Source organism: Alternaria infectoria (genome assembly GCF_024043175.1).
Source record: "Alternaria infectoria strain BMP 0036 chromosome Unknown scaffold_3, whole genome shotgun sequence".
NCBI classification, from domain to species: Eukaryota; Fungi; Ascomycota; class Dothideomycetes; order Pleosporales; family Pleosporaceae; genus Alternaria; species Alternaria infectoria.
The window spans coordinates 662,841-677,317 of NW_026250692.1; the positions used below are offsets into that span (position 1 = coordinate 662,841).

Sequence of the window (14,477 nt, forward strand, 5' to 3'; positions counted from 1 at the left end):
GTACAACCCACTCGGGTAAATCGCTCGTCTTGTAGCGCCCTTTATTATACTCAATCGGTGCTGGCGTTGCTGTCGCAGAAGCAGGCGTATCCTTTTGCGCCCTATCGCCAGAGTTATCGATGATCGCTTTTCCCTTCTCCCTTGTCTTCCCTCTGTTTAGACCCAGAACGAAAGCCGCGACAATAGCCAAGAGACCGACCAGACTACCAACTACCGCACCTGCAATCACACCTGGACTTGTACCGCGCGGAGCTCTATCGTTGCCTGACGGTGTATTCTCGGGGCTCGAGGTTTCACGGGGTAGGTTGGATAAGTCGCGGTCCGAAGTGGTCATGCTGTTCGAGATAGCCGTGGACTCTGCTCCTGAATTCGATGTGGTTGTGAATGACGACGAAGAAGGCTCAATAGCTCTGGAGACCGCAAACATCATGCTCCGATATCCCCACGAATAGTTATCCCATACATCATCGTCGCGATGCTCTTTCCATCGAAACACATGATTACTGCCGTTGGCGCGATCGTCGGGGACATCGACCGTCCAGTTCCATTGCCCACCTTGCCGCACATCGGTCGTATCTAGTTCTATTGCGAATATCGATTAGTTTTTAGGGGCTGCGGGATGAACAACGTCGATTACAACGTACCAAGTAGTTTTCGCACAAATGCGTCGTTGGCATAGCCTGTAATCCAGAGATCAAGGAGAGACTCGTCGCCGACGGGCCCGTCACCCCAATTCGGCCAATTGTCGTCCCATCGGATAGTTATCTCCTCGCCTTTGGACCAAAATCTCTTCCCGTTAATCCAGTTGGGGTTTGTGAACTCGGCTAAAACAGACGCCGCTAGGTACGACAGGCATAAGAACGCCTTCATCGTAGAGTTGGCGGAGAGGGAGTACAGAAGCAAGAACTATCTCAACAGAAAGCTTCATGGCCCCCTTAATCACTAGGCGGCTGGTTGCGGTGGCTGTCAGCCTTGCCAAGGCTCCCGTGCCGCAATGATGCAGATATCGCAAGGCGCATGAACCCCTTACAGATCGTATTCAGCTCTCGCAACGCATACTAGAGCATCACTGAATGTGGCTACGTATCAATAATTCCTAATCGCATTTGCTGCATACACGCTATTCAATCTCAACAACTAAACGGCTTCCAAGAATATGTACCTAGGTATACTTCTAGCTCTACAACACTTCAATATCTGATTTGTGTTCTTGCAGGATATGAGACATGATGTCGCTATCCCTGGCAGCACAGTGATAGGTATCGTATATGTTTTCGTTGTCATTCAGGAAGCCAGGCGGCCAGGCGGCCAGCAAGTGTTACCTGGGTATGCTTGGGGTTGCGCGCTTTACTTGAGTCAGGACAGCAGCCGGAAACGACAGTTATACCCTCATGCTATTGTCTTCAACGAAAGTAGAGTACGACTCTAACACAGCCTAGAGCCCGATCTTGGTTCGAGCTACTGTCTTAGTACCCAAAGAGTGCTGATCATGCGACAGTCATAGGAAACCTTGGAAGTCAATGTGCCCAAATGTATGAGGACTGGATAATAATTCTATGCATCCTTCACTACCTACGCCTCAACGCAACCCGAGCAATCTCCAATATCTCAACAATACTTTTGCTTCGTCGCCCAGTCACACATGACTTTTCCGACGCAGCTGCAACAAGCGCACACCTGTCATGCACCGCCGGTCAGCGCCATAATCTCCATCGTCAGCCGTTGGATGCCTTACCTTCTTTTGTTTTACCGCGTTATCATCTCCATCTATACATGTCAATGTCTGAGCATTCCACCGAAACTTGTTGTAGCAGGCGTTTGCGTTGATGACCGCGGCGCAGTCGTCGCTCCGTGCGACTTCGGCAGTGCACTCTGGGTATGTTTGGGCGGCGCTGAGAGCGAGAAGAGTTGCCAGGACGGCGAGAAAGAGCATCATTACGGATTCAGGTGATTCAAAAAGGTGAGAGTGCTTGGTTGGGAAGTGTTTGTCGTTGTGTGGTGCCGCTTTGCTCTGCTGTCAAGCATCTGTTATCGAACGTCACTGGCGCTGCGCATCCCGGACTCATGTATCCGATTGCGACTCGTGCCGTTTGCTTGGAACAATATATTCGGAAGTATCATGCAGCTCGTGGTATCTTGGAGGAGAAGGAATGCTGGCTACACCTACGGTCAGCTGCATATTCTACAGGCATCGGACGGATCGTCCCGCGTCGTGCTCGTTTTCAGCTTTTGTCCTTCAACAACTCTAGAACACACTTTGTCCAGGCGTCTGCTCATTTGAAGGCTTCAGATGAATGACCACCTTCATGGAAAGACGACGTTCGATCTTCCTTGGCATCTGAGCTCGCATTCGCTACGCGATATTAGCTTACATTACCATGGCCTTCGGCTCTTCGCATCGATGCTCGTGAAAAACGGCAGTTGGTAGTATCTTGGACATCAAGTCGTAGCACCCATAGTATGAAGGGTAGACTTGCCATGGGCTGCAGACTGCTGTTTGGTAGCTGTCGATAACATCGGAACGCTGGAGATCACAGGAACTTAACGACATGAAACTACACACCTTCATAAGTGCCTTCGGGTTCGTCGCGACTGCGAAAGCAGGCCTTTTGCGCTTTGGCTGCGCGCAGTTGACAGTCCAGAGACTTGACCCGTTGGTGAACCCAGGCTCGAATCCCTCGCCACATCTTCATCAGATCATCGGAGGTGTAAGAAAGCCCTTCTCCAAACAAGCATTCTACTGCTGACACCGTCAGAACTCCTTCAACGTCACCATGGATCCAGCCAAAGGCCATGATTTGGCGACACAATCGACATGCACCACATGCGAGTTTTCCGAAGACTTGAGTGAGGACTACAACACAGTTCTAGATGACGAAGAGACGCTAATGAGATGACTGTAGGCAACTACTGGACCGCAGTCGTGTATTTCAAAGCCAAGAACGGCACCTTCAAACGCGTACCCCAACGAGCGCAACAAGGCATGGAAGGTACCAACGGCGGCATGGTACGCACCTTCTTCTTACCCCATCACAGACAACGCCTAACATGCATGCAGGTTGTATACTACATGACCGACGCCCTCTTCAGCACCTCGCAAACCACAAAAGTAACAGCCTTCAAGCCCGGTTTCCGCATGCTGATCGGCGACGTCTCGTACCGTTCTCGCGATGAAGCGCGCGACTTTCGACAGTTGACATATATTTGCATGCAAAACGAGGGTACCCGGGAGCCTGAAACACTCGAGTTCCCGAAGCAGCCTTGCCCGGCCGGCATCATGATTAACCATCGGTTTCCAACTGTAAGAGTTCCGACTTTGCGATTGTACGTTGCATGTATTTACTGACTGCTTCCAGTGCTGGGACGGCGTGAACCTCGACTCACCAAACCACCGCGAACACGTCTCGTATCCCGCGACGGGTACATTTGAAAATGGCGGCGCATGTCCATCTACACACCCCGTTCGCCTGCCTCAGATCTTGCTAGAGACGGTCTGGGACACGAAGCAGTTCAACAACAAGGCCGACTGGCCAAGCGATGGTAGCCAGCCTTTTGTCTGGTCTAGCGGCGACGCGACTGGGTTTTCGACGCATGCGGACTACCTTTTTGGCTGGAAGGATGACTCGCTGCAGAAGGCTATGGATGGGAATAATTATGTGTCGGCGCCAACGCTGAAGAAGCAGAACATTGCGACGCAGAATAAGTGCAATGTCAAGGATATGGTTGGCGAGAATTTTGAGGGTTGGCTGACAGCGTTGCCGGGTGGGATGCAGGTTGGTTGAGGCACGTCTCGATCAAGGTTCACGTTGTTGCGTTGAGATGTTGTGGGTGTATCATTAGTTAGGAAGGTCTGACTCTTTTGCAACTATCACTTTACTACGGGTACGGTTCATGATCCGTGGATGATCAATATAACCGACAAGCTTCCTACTGTGCGATGGATTAATAGATCAGATTGATATCTGACAACGGACATTTTGAACACGTTTACTTATATGCTATACCACTAGGGTAGCCACCGAAGTAAATATGTGACAAAGGCGTCCTAGACAGATGGCTGACTTGTCTTTCAATATTCCGGTCGTTGTATCTCCACGTAAAAACTGATCCAGCATCAAGTAAGCAGCCAACCCTGGCGCTCTCAACCGGTTCCTCTGATACCTTGTCAATGATCGCATCCTGCAGCTCAACGGGGAGCTTGCGAAGAGGAGCCATAGTGGGGCTGGTCTGCGTGGCTTGGAGAAGTAGCTCGATAGCTTCTTCAGATGGAGGATGCACCCCGTCAAATAGACGCATGGGTTCCGTATATTTTTCGAAATCCCTGCTTATCCGAAACAGAATAAGTTCCCGCACCGAGAGAATGAGGTAAGTGGAAGTTCTTTCCACCGAACCAGGAGTAGACACAATCTGCTTCCTGAAATCATTTCGAATCAGCGTGACCGCGTGCGGAGTATGCTGGCATATGACGATGGCCGTTCCACCGACCCTAACAATGTGTCCACTTGCAAAGTCCCACTCTGGGAGATTGTCTATCCAGACCAGGTAGCGGCTAATGCTTTGGTGTGCGAGCGTTGCTTCTTCGACGGCAAAGTCCAGGGTAACAATCCTGACAATAGCAGTGGAAAGCCTCCGGAACGTAGAGTTGTTGTAACGACCGCAAAGGACATGCCTCCACTGAAATGCAAAGTCGGCAAGTATCCTAGAGACGAAAGCCTTGCGCCGCTGTAGGCGCGGCAGGTCGATGTTCTTGCGTCTCATTTTCCAGAACACCACTGGGCGGCGTGCTGAGTAGACGGATCGCAAGGCATGTTTGGCAAGTGTCGGCGGTGGTTCGCAAGGCTCGAAATCGGAAATGGTTATGGAACGCTGGCGAACAAGGTCGAGAGGAACCCAAAGGTTGCGATCTGTCTGGTCCAATCGCAGAATATCGCGATCAAGGTCAAAGGTCCAGACCGCTCTAACGTGACTCCATCGGCGGTCGTTAAAGGGTGTGAGAAGGTCGTCCCGCTGTTGCCAATCCCGGGCAACCTGCGAGTACAAAACATCAAAAGTAGATTCTACGTCTATGAGCACTTTTTGCCGTCTATGCCGGGCGATGATGGTACTACGCACCTCTTGCTACGCCCGCAAGCCTGCTCGAAAATAGTTGCAGCATGGCGTCATCTTCGGCAGAACGATGTCCGGCAAAATAGAAGGCCCCTCGTTCTACGTTAGAAGAACAGACCGTGTATAATATTGTACTGGTAACGTACCTTGCAAGTCAAGGTTGATATACGCTGCCATGGTGAGCCGTGGACGGGCGCGAAGTACAGGGACGGTTGAGCTCTGTATGGAGGTAACAATAAATTTGGTGCAGTCGGTCTGCGTACGTTGGCAGGCTTGGCAACGCGCCACGTGTGAAGATTGAGACGAGATGGTTAGGGAGAATTAACGGTGGGAAGAAGAAGGCAAGCCCTGGAGAGTGCAAGATTAGAAGGTCAGGAGCGTTAGTTATGGCGACCATGTTGCCGAGTCAACCAACAACAGGATTGCTAGAAATTGCGCGTACATTTTCAGCGGATGTCCAGATGTCGAGGCCGCGGGAAAATAGTCACTAAACTAGAAGTAATGAATTTTGTGCCATACAATGCCGCTAACCCAAACACCTTGCTAACGAAAGCAAGTTCGACAGACAGACGATACGCATACACAGAACAGCCCCCAATCATCGTACATCGGCCCCTACCAACAGCTCGCCAGCCGGATAATGCCACTCATATCCCTGAGATCTTATCCAAACGACGATTTCTTTGCAACACCCTGATGAGTGATCAGATACATATAGTCCTCGTTCAGTTTTCTAACAGCGTCAGCACCAAGCATGAGAAAGTTAAGGTCCTCATGTTCAAGACCTGGCTTCCTCAAGCTCGAGCTCTAACTGCCTGATGCGCTCATCCTTTTCACGGTCCGAGGGCTCGGAGCTGGCAACCTTGGTCTTGAGCATCGAGACTTCGCGCAGAAGGAGTGCGATTTGATCGGTTTGGTCCGACATGACCCTGTTTTGCTGCTCAAGCTGTGACTTGATGTCGCCTAGTGCATCGCGGAGAGCGGAAGCAGGGCCACCGGCGCTAGGTGTGGAAGTCGTAGCGGCCGCAGTGGGCGTAGAAGAGGCAGGTGCAGCAGATGAGGTGGGTGTAGAGGATGCTGCAGGTGTGGGACTGTGAGTGGACTTGGCGCTCTCAGGTTCCTTGGAGATAGTGGGGCCCTTAACCTTCTCTTCCTGGCGGGAAGCAGTGAAAGTGCGGCGCTCTGCTGGCTTGGGAATCTCTTCGAAGCTCGACGCGCTCTCGTTGTCCGAAGCATCCTTGTCCGCGAATTTGGAAGCTGCCGACGCCATAGAATCCTTGTTGTCCTTCATAGATGGGGGTGGACCACGAGAAGCGACTGGTGTAGGTATGGGCTCGGGCGCAGGCTTGGGCGGCTCGGCCTTGACGGGGGATGGCTGACTGGTGGCCGGCTGGGAAGGCTTGTAGTCGTTTTCCACCTCTTTGGGGGCTTCGCCCTCATAGACGCTTTCAAGTGAAATCTTGGGCGGCATTGCAGTCTTTCCGCTGAACCAATCGGCAGCCGAAACACCTGGCTTCAGACCTGTCGTAGGCGGGTAGATATCACTCTGGAACATCTCGGAACGGCGGGGGACGATGAATGATACGGGCTCGACGTAGGCATCGTTGACAGTCTTGAAGCAGCGCAGGACCTCGTTCTCGTGCAGGTTGATACCCCGCTTGGGAAGGAAGGCGATACCGCGCTGAGGGTCGCCGGACTTGTATTCGGAGAGGTACTCGAACTTGTCGTTCTCGTATTCGTAGTAGCGGATGTTGCCGTCACTGCGCAAGTTAGTTTATGGCCATAAAATTGGGAGGTCAGACGTACCCCTTGCCGGCGAGGTACAAGCACTGTGTACCGTCGTCCCAGAAGGGCATGCAGACACCGGAGATGGAGTCGAGGATCTGGAAGCCGCCAATGGGCTCTTTGGGGTTGCGCGGGTCCCAGAGACCGAGTTGACGGTCGCTCATGCGCGAGAAGCCAGTGGTCGCGATACGGTCGGTCTCACCCATCCACACAGCGCGGCTGTTCTTGGCACCAGGATGACCGGGAACCTCCTGGGCGGGCTTCTCCTGGCGTACATCCCATACGCGCAGCTTCTTGTCGCGGCTCGTGGTGACGAGGAGCGATCCGTCGGCGCTCCATGAGAGCGATTGGACAATGTCGTTGTGCTTGAGCGTGAGCTGTGGCAGACCGGCCTCGACGTCCCAGAGCTTTACGGTGTAGTCGCCAGACGCGCTGGCGAGGACGTTCTCGGCGGCGGTGTTGAAGAGGACATGGCCGACCTTCCTGTGGCAGTGTTAGATGCGAATCTCGACCGAGCGCATCGGCGTACCTCATGTGGCCGCTCAGCTTGGCGACAGGCGCGACATCAGCGGGCTCCTCGGCATCGGTGTGCAGGGTGAAGTTCTCGGGCACCTTCCAGATGCCGACTTTGCCGTCGTCAGAGGCCGAGGAAATGAGAGAGTCGTTGAAGGGAGACCTGCGCGCAGTTAGCGTCGTACTCGGCCCTGTCATGCCATGTGCGGCCATACCAGTCGGTGTCGAGGACGGCGGCAGTGTGGCCGCGGAAGAGAGGGAGCTGGTCGGGAGCCCGGCCGCGCTCATTGATGGGGATGACGGCAAAGGCGCCACCGCCGCTGGCTTCCCAGTTGACCGAGATGTATTCGGGGTTGGCCTAGGGGGGTGAGCGCAAGTACGACGGGGTCGCGTGCGGGAGAGCTGACCTTGATCAGGTTGGTGTCCCACGCATTCTTGGAGATGCGGAGGTTATCGTAGCATTGCTCCTGCACGACTGTCAGTACACGTGCGTGCTAGCTAGATGGCATTGGAGCGTACCTTTTTGGTGCCCTTGCCAAAGACGTGGCCTGGCAGGCGTTGTTAGCATGTTGGGCTGGCGGGCGTTGGACATCAACACTCACGGTACTTGGACGCTCGCACAAATCGGCCGGCCATGGTTGCGGGTGGCAGTGACGGGGGTGGTGGCGAGTGTAGGAATGACAGACTCTCGGGCCTCGGGCGTTGGGCTATAAGAGGCGCTGCGGTGGGTGCGAGGGCAATGCGACGGTTTCGAGCGCGTGTTTCGAGTCCTGGGACGCAGTTGCCCCCAGCATGCCTATGCAGGCGCCTTGGCGGTGGGCCCGCGATGCCCGCTCCAATCTCGCCAACGGTCCCTAGTCACCCTCGTCACTCCACCACTCCACCTGCAAATCCACCAATTTGCAGCTGTTTATGCAGCCCCAGCCCAGCAACCGCATGTTCGCAGCACGATCTCCAACTAACGACTTAGCACAAGATGACTGAGGCCGGTCCCGAGGTCACGAGAATGCAACTTCTGTTTTCACATTTCTTCTTGTGCTAGTTTCCTTCGACTGTCCGTGGTCAATACTTTGCGTCTACTACTACTACCAACAAACACTCAAACCATATTCAGGCAGACCCGTCCCTAAATATCCTCAAACACCTTCCTCTCCGCCCTTGCTTCAATCATGCCTAGTTCTTCGCACCTTCCGCGAAGCCAAATCGTCCACTCGTCGTCGCCAGCAGCCAGAACCACATTTTCTTGCGGGTAGACGACCCACTGTATTCCCGAGAGAGCTTTATCCATACCCTTGTTGAAGAGCTGTGTTTGCTCCTTGCTCCACGATTGGAATACGTCGCAGAGGTGTTCGCGGACATGATTCTTATAAGCATTCTCGACGAGGTGGGTATACCGCCCCATGTATTTGCGCCGTGGCCGTCGACGCTTGCGATCGACGGTTGCATCATTAGGGAATTTCTCCGAGCAACCATCCGTAAGACGCAAGTAGGCGATATACTGATCAACTGCTTCGACGAATTCAGTTGCCCATTGCAAGGCTGTTGGCGCCTTGTTGTGGAACTCCATAGGATTTTCCAAGTGCGTTGATATCAACGGAACGATGTGGTACAGCATCACCCCTAACCCCACGCCCACGTCGAAGGGCTGAGCGGAATTAGTACGGATTCTGGCAATGATCGCTGGTATTTTAAAGTCGTATCCCATCTTTCTGAGCGCGAGGGTGTCGAACGGGTGCTTTTTGGCTCGTTTGACTGCTTGCTCTGGTGCACTGGTAGTATCTGGTGCGTGCTGGTCTCCATCTATCAGAGGCGCCCCCGCCCTTTTAGCGCCCTGCATCTGTGGAATGGTCATGGCCGGCAGTGAGTGCAGATTCGAATTATGGCTCTTCAGGTGGTTGATCTCGACGTGCAAGATAAAGATTCCCCCTGACAGGCCACGGGTGGGAGATTTGTTTTCGTAGTGTTTGCGCTGGCATTGTTCAAGTATGTCTTTGTCACAACACGTTAGCTTTGCTAATAGCATAGCTTTGAGCGGTCTCATGTCCTGTGATGTCTTTCACTACATTGTGTGATATTGAAACTATTCGAGACACTGGGATCGTTCGGTAGCGTAAACAGGTGAACTGGAAAACATGGCCATACACCTACCCAAGACTTGGACGACAAGGCTGAGCACATGCATGCTGCAGGCACTTATCCGCAACCGAACCAACACCGACGCAAGTCACTATGCAGTCTACTATCGCAAGTAAGCTGGCGCGGAACTTCTCGAATGAATGGAAGCTCCCCAGCCTTCCTCGAGTCACCGATCCGCCGTTCGTGAGACCTACATCGACGTGTCTCATATCAACCTCATGGAGACACCACTTTACAGCACGTGCGACTGTCGCGACAGCGCACTCTCTTCTACCGCCAACGTCCTTTCCATCTTAACATTCGCGTACATTCTGATAGCTGGCACTCTCTACCAGGTGGCTGCGCTCTATCGAGTGAAAAGTGATAGCGACTGGGCTGCAGTGCAGGCGCAAGCAACACGACTACGAGACTTTGCATGGTCGATAGAACGCAGAGACGCTATCAGCACTGAGTTCTTCAAACGGCTCGACGATCTCGATAAGGAGATAGCAAGGAAGCTTCCTGGCAATGTCGCAACAGGGAAATGGCATCTGGTATGGCGGCAGGCAAGGAGCACCTGGGACAGAGCTGAGATAGAAGAGAAGCTATACAGTCTGGCGCAGATGCGGTATGTTTTGACGGGAGTCCTCTATTTTCCCATAGAGTGAGAGGAATAACAAGCTAACGCTCAGTCCACGCATCAGTCTACTATTTCTCGAGAGTGGATTGAATGACGTTGAGCAAGACAATAAGCCGATGGACCAAGTGCTAGACAAAGCTCGCACCCAGCTCGAAGAGTCGAAACGCCTGTTCCTCACTCAACTCAGGAGCGAGCCCAAGGAGCGGCGAAGACGAACGCTAGATGCGATAAAGAGCGAATCCGGGGAACGAGGGCGCGCAGCTTGGGAGGAGATTGAGGATGTGATCAAGAGGCTTGATGCAGAGGATGTGGAGCGGCGTGGAACCCGGGGGTTCGTCGAAGGCGTTTGATGAAGTGCGGAGCGCAAGAGACGGGGGTTCCCGCTCATAATACAATTCAAAGCGCGTCCATGTCTGTAGATTTGCGCCCGTATCGCAAACAAAAACCAAAGTTCAAAAAGATCCAAGTCAAAAAGCACGATGCAGGTGGTGTTGAGAGGATGGCACACCGCTGGTGGCAGTGCCTCGGCTCACGGGGATAGCGGCAATGAGCTCCCCATGGCTTGCGTGCGGAGAAGCATACCCTTTACCTCATTCTACCCAGACTTCCTGACCTCCTGCATGCTCATCATTACATATACGGACCAATCTCGCCATGTCTGACGAAACCGAGAAGCCCACCCAGCCCGAAGCGTCCAATGTGACTGACACCCCTGACGTCAAGGAAATGGTGGATAAGATAGCGGATGCCGCACCCAGGGCGGATCCGAGGGACCTGGACAGGACCGACTTGCTTGCAGGCGTCAAGAAAGTGGACCAAACGATTCTGAGGCTGAACAAGTACGTCAGGTCGAGCGTGTGTCGTTGTGAGGGTCAGAGGCATGAGCTAATGTAGGGCAGACTCCTAGCTTCCCCAGGCGGCCTCTCCGCATTCCTCTCCACATTCAACTACTCCCTCTACATCCTCGCCTACGTGCAGACCAAATCGCCGTCCATTTCCAGCTTCGCGACACGGCTCCTCACGCTGATCCGCCCCGCTTGCGACGATGCAAAGATCTCCGCCGCAACCCTGTTGAACAACGGCACGGTGCCGCCCATCGCTGCGCTCGCCGTCCTCATCTCGAAAGCGCGCACAACGCTGAGGCTGTTTGGTCTCTTCCCGCTGTACGCCTGGTTGCGCTCGCTAGCCTCAGGCCCCAAAGCCGGCACAGATGTCGTGCTGCACCGCATCGCCATGCTGCAGGCGAGCAGCTACTTCTCCTACCAAGCCCTAGAGAACATCTCCCTCCTCGCCGACTCGGGCGTCATCTCGCCCCGCTTCATCTCCACCCTCAACCGCGGCGATTCGACGACTGCGCGTTTATACCTGTATGCCTACCGCTGTTGGCTAGGCGGCGTGTCGTGCGACTTCCTCCGCTTGATGCGCGAGTGGCAGCTCGAGGGTCGCAGGAGGGCGACTAGGCAGCAGATGGTTGCCGATGGCCGTGCAATCGCAGAATACCAAGACGAAGAGGACAAGAAGTTTGACAACAGGTGGTGGACCGACTTCGTTATCGCAAGCGCGTGGTTGCCCATGGCGCTGCACTTCAGCAGCACGACTGGAGGGTTGCCAGGCTGGAATCTGGGATGGATGGGTGCCTGTGGTTTGGTGGCTGGAAGTACGAGGTTCAAGGCGCTCTGGGCAAGTACAGCCTAGGGGATTTGTTACCATGGTAAGAGAGCTTACTGGGTTTCGGCACAATTTACATATATTCGAGCGTTTAGCTTTTTTGACAGTTGAGGTATTCGAGCAGTATGAGCCCTTACGTCGTCCATGTCATTTTCCACAGTCCGGTCATGGTGACCATGTGCTGCCGCGGCGATTGCGCCTGCCCTAAACGCATCTTTATGAGCGATACAAGCCGTATGCGGAATGGATACGGAACGCACCTGCTTCTACACTACATGGAGCTAGCCGTACAGGGAAAGCCCAACCGACTATCCAGAAGTGGGGAAGTGACTATCTCCCAGACACGATTACGTCGGCCCATCCTGCTCCCGCCTGGGACCACGAACATACAATCGACAACGCTGGCGTCACCACACGCCCACAAGAATTGGGACTCACTACCTCTTGGAACACCTTCGTTGAGCTAAGCTGTTCCTGAAACATGGCAGGCAATAGTGTATGTTCGCGACCACCAACGGCATGACATTGACTGACTCATTTCCTGATCTAGAGTCTTGGTCTAAATCCTCAAGACTTTAACATTGTCGAAGCTAGTATCGGTGATCATCTAGAAGCTCTCGACGAACAACGGATTACCAGCGTGGATCTTGTCATCAGCTGTCTGAATCGCATTGCCAAGTTCGACACTATCCAAGGTCTTAATGCCTTTACGGTATTCAACGAGAAGGTCCTCCAAGATGCAGCAGCTTCCGATGCTCGGCGTGCCCAAGGTCTCAAGCCTCGACCTTTGGAAGGTATACCTTATACGATCAAAGACAGCTACAAAGTTGCCGGCATGACAGTCACAGATGGCTCACCTGCTCTGAAAGGTGTCATGTCAAGCGGCGACTCTGCAATCGCTGAGAAGCTTCGAGCTGCGGGAGCGATCTTGATTGGAAAGACTAACATGCCACCGATGGCTGCGGGTGGTATGCAGAGAGGCATGTATGGTCGTGCAGAGTCACCGTATAACTCAAAGTACCTCACTGGCGCGTTCTCATCTGGTTCGTCGAATGGTGCTGCAACGTCTGTGACGTCCAGCATGGCAGTCTTCGGCATGGGTAGCGAGACCGTCAGCAGCGGACGAAGTCCAGCGTCCAACAACGCCATCGTATGCTACACGCCATCGAAGGGGCTCTTGAGCTGTCGCGGGTTGTGGCCTTTGTACATCACATGCGATGTGCCAACTCCGTATGCGCGATCGGTGGACGACATGTTGGAGATACTGAATGTCATCGCTACTCCAGATGAAGACACATCAGGGGACTTCATACGCGAACAAAAGCATGTGCAGATACCTCAGCCTCCTTCAATCGATTACACTACTCTACGAAACGGCGAAGCGCTGCAAGATAAGAGGGTCGGGGTGCCGAAGATGTACGTTGGCCAGAAAGACTCAGATCCGCACGCAAAGCATCCTTACGTCTCACCAGAGGTCGTCGCAATATGGCAACAGGCAGCGGAAGACATTAAGTCTATGGGGGCAGAAATCGTCTATACTGATTTCCCTCTAATAACAAATTACGAAAACGACTCCCGTTCAGGTGAGGCGAACAACGTCGATGGACATCCCGCGAACTGGAACCTCCTCGAGCGAGGCGTTCTTATCGCCCAAGCGTGGAACGCTTTTCTCGTAGACAACAACGATTCCAACATCAAGTGCTTAGCCGACATCAAAGATCCTGCGATGCTATTCCCAAAGCCACCAGGCTACAAGCCGGATCGCTTTCTCGAAGTGAGAAATTGGATTGATTACCCCGGTCTGCCCAAGATGGTCCAGGATGGGAGTATACATGACATTCAGGGTATGGAGCAAGCTCTCAAAGCTCTCGAAGCCCAAAGGAAACGCGATCTAGAAGATTGGATGGACAAAAATGGGCTGGATGTCGTTGCATTTCCTGCGCAAGGCGACGTCGGTCTCGCAGATCTTGAATTCGATATTGACAGCACGACACATAGTCTCCAGAATGGCGTAAAATACTCCAACGGTAATCGCGCGATCAGGCATCTCGGTGTACCTACTGTTAGTGTACCCATGGGTGTCATGAGCGACAAGAACATGCCTGTGAACATCACATTCGCTGGGAAAGCCTACGAAGATACGAAGCTATTGGAGTATGCATATGCGTTTGAACGGGCGACCAAGAGACGTATACCGCCTCCTCTTACCGCCCTACCCACCGATATCATCCGAAAGGCATTCTCCCCGCCACCCAAAAACAAGTCTCTTATTGAGTCCGTTGCAGCTGTAACCAACGCTATCTTGGGCCTCATTATCCAAGTCTCCATGGTCGCCTACGGTAGCTCTGATCATCCATCACCAGCAACGTCACTGGAGGTCTTCGTAGACGGGGAGGCGGTATTTCACGAGAAAGCCAACAAGTTGGAGTGGAACGTTTCGTTTGCAGATGAAGTTCAGAGGCCGGAAGTCCTGGGGTGGGATCTCAAGCCGTTGCCGAAGAGAGACATCATGGTCATCGTGGTTGTGAAGAGGCAGTTGGATGGGGAGGGCCTGCAGAGGGATGCAAGGGTGCTTTGGGTACCTGTCGATGAACTTGGTGAAGCGTCTGCTTGAATATCTGCAAAGACCTACGGCGGTGCGATATCCCCC

General features: G+C 53.4%; 5 protein-coding genes across 5 annotated transcripts; 4 read left to right on the forward strand and 1 right to left on the reverse strand.

Moving 5' to 3' along the window:
• Positions 1–2,774: 2,774 nt before the first annotated feature.
• J4E92_002478 (uncharacterized protein) lies at positions 2,775–3,782 on the forward strand (the record flags this gene model as incomplete). Its single annotated transcript, XM_051493881.1, has 4 exons — positions 2,775–2,847; positions 2,904–3,007; positions 3,059–3,301; positions 3,357–3,782. The coding sequence occupies 4 exons, from the start codon at positions 2,775–2,777 to the stop codon at positions 3,780–3,782; spliced, it is 846 nt and encodes a 281-aa protein (XP_051355560.1).
• Positions 3,783–4,360: 578 nt separating this feature from the next.
• J4E92_002479 (uncharacterized protein) lies at positions 4,361–4,728 on the forward strand (the record flags this gene model as incomplete). Its single annotated transcript, XM_051493882.1, has 2 exons — positions 4,361–4,365; positions 4,395–4,728. 2 exons carry the CDS (start codon positions 4,361–4,363, stop codon positions 4,726–4,728), a joined length of 339 nt encoding a protein of 112 aa, XP_051355561.1.
• A 1,156-nt stretch (positions 4,729–5,884) lies between these two features.
• On the reverse strand, positions 5,885–8,040 carry CRN1 (Coronin-like protein crn1; the record flags this gene model as incomplete). Its single annotated transcript, XM_051493883.1, has 7 exons — positions 5,885–6,866; positions 6,913–7,374; positions 7,421–7,567; positions 7,620–7,762; positions 7,812–7,871; positions 7,924–7,952; positions 8,007–8,040. 7 exons carry the CDS (start codon positions 8,038–8,040, stop codon positions 5,885–5,887), a joined length of 1,857 nt encoding a protein of 618 aa, XP_051355562.1.
• A 1,718-nt stretch (positions 8,041–9,758) lies between these two features.
• On the forward strand, positions 9,759–10,509 carry J4E92_002481 (uncharacterized protein; the record flags this gene model as incomplete). Its single annotated transcript, XM_051493884.1, has 2 exons — positions 9,759–10,147; positions 10,212–10,509. 2 exons carry the CDS (start codon positions 9,759–9,761, stop codon positions 10,507–10,509), a joined length of 687 nt encoding a protein of 228 aa, XP_051355563.1.
• Positions 10,510–10,813: 304 nt separating this feature from the next.
• On the forward strand, positions 10,814–14,441 carry J4E92_002482 (uncharacterized protein; the record flags this gene model as incomplete). The annotated part of the gene is made up of 4 exons (XM_051493885.1): positions 10,814–11,002; positions 11,054–11,816; positions 12,316–12,323; positions 12,378–14,441. 4 exons carry the CDS (start codon positions 10,814–10,816, stop codon positions 14,439–14,441), a joined length of 3,024 nt encoding a protein of 1,007 aa, XP_051355564.1.
• Positions 14,442–14,477: the final 36 nt, after the last annotated feature.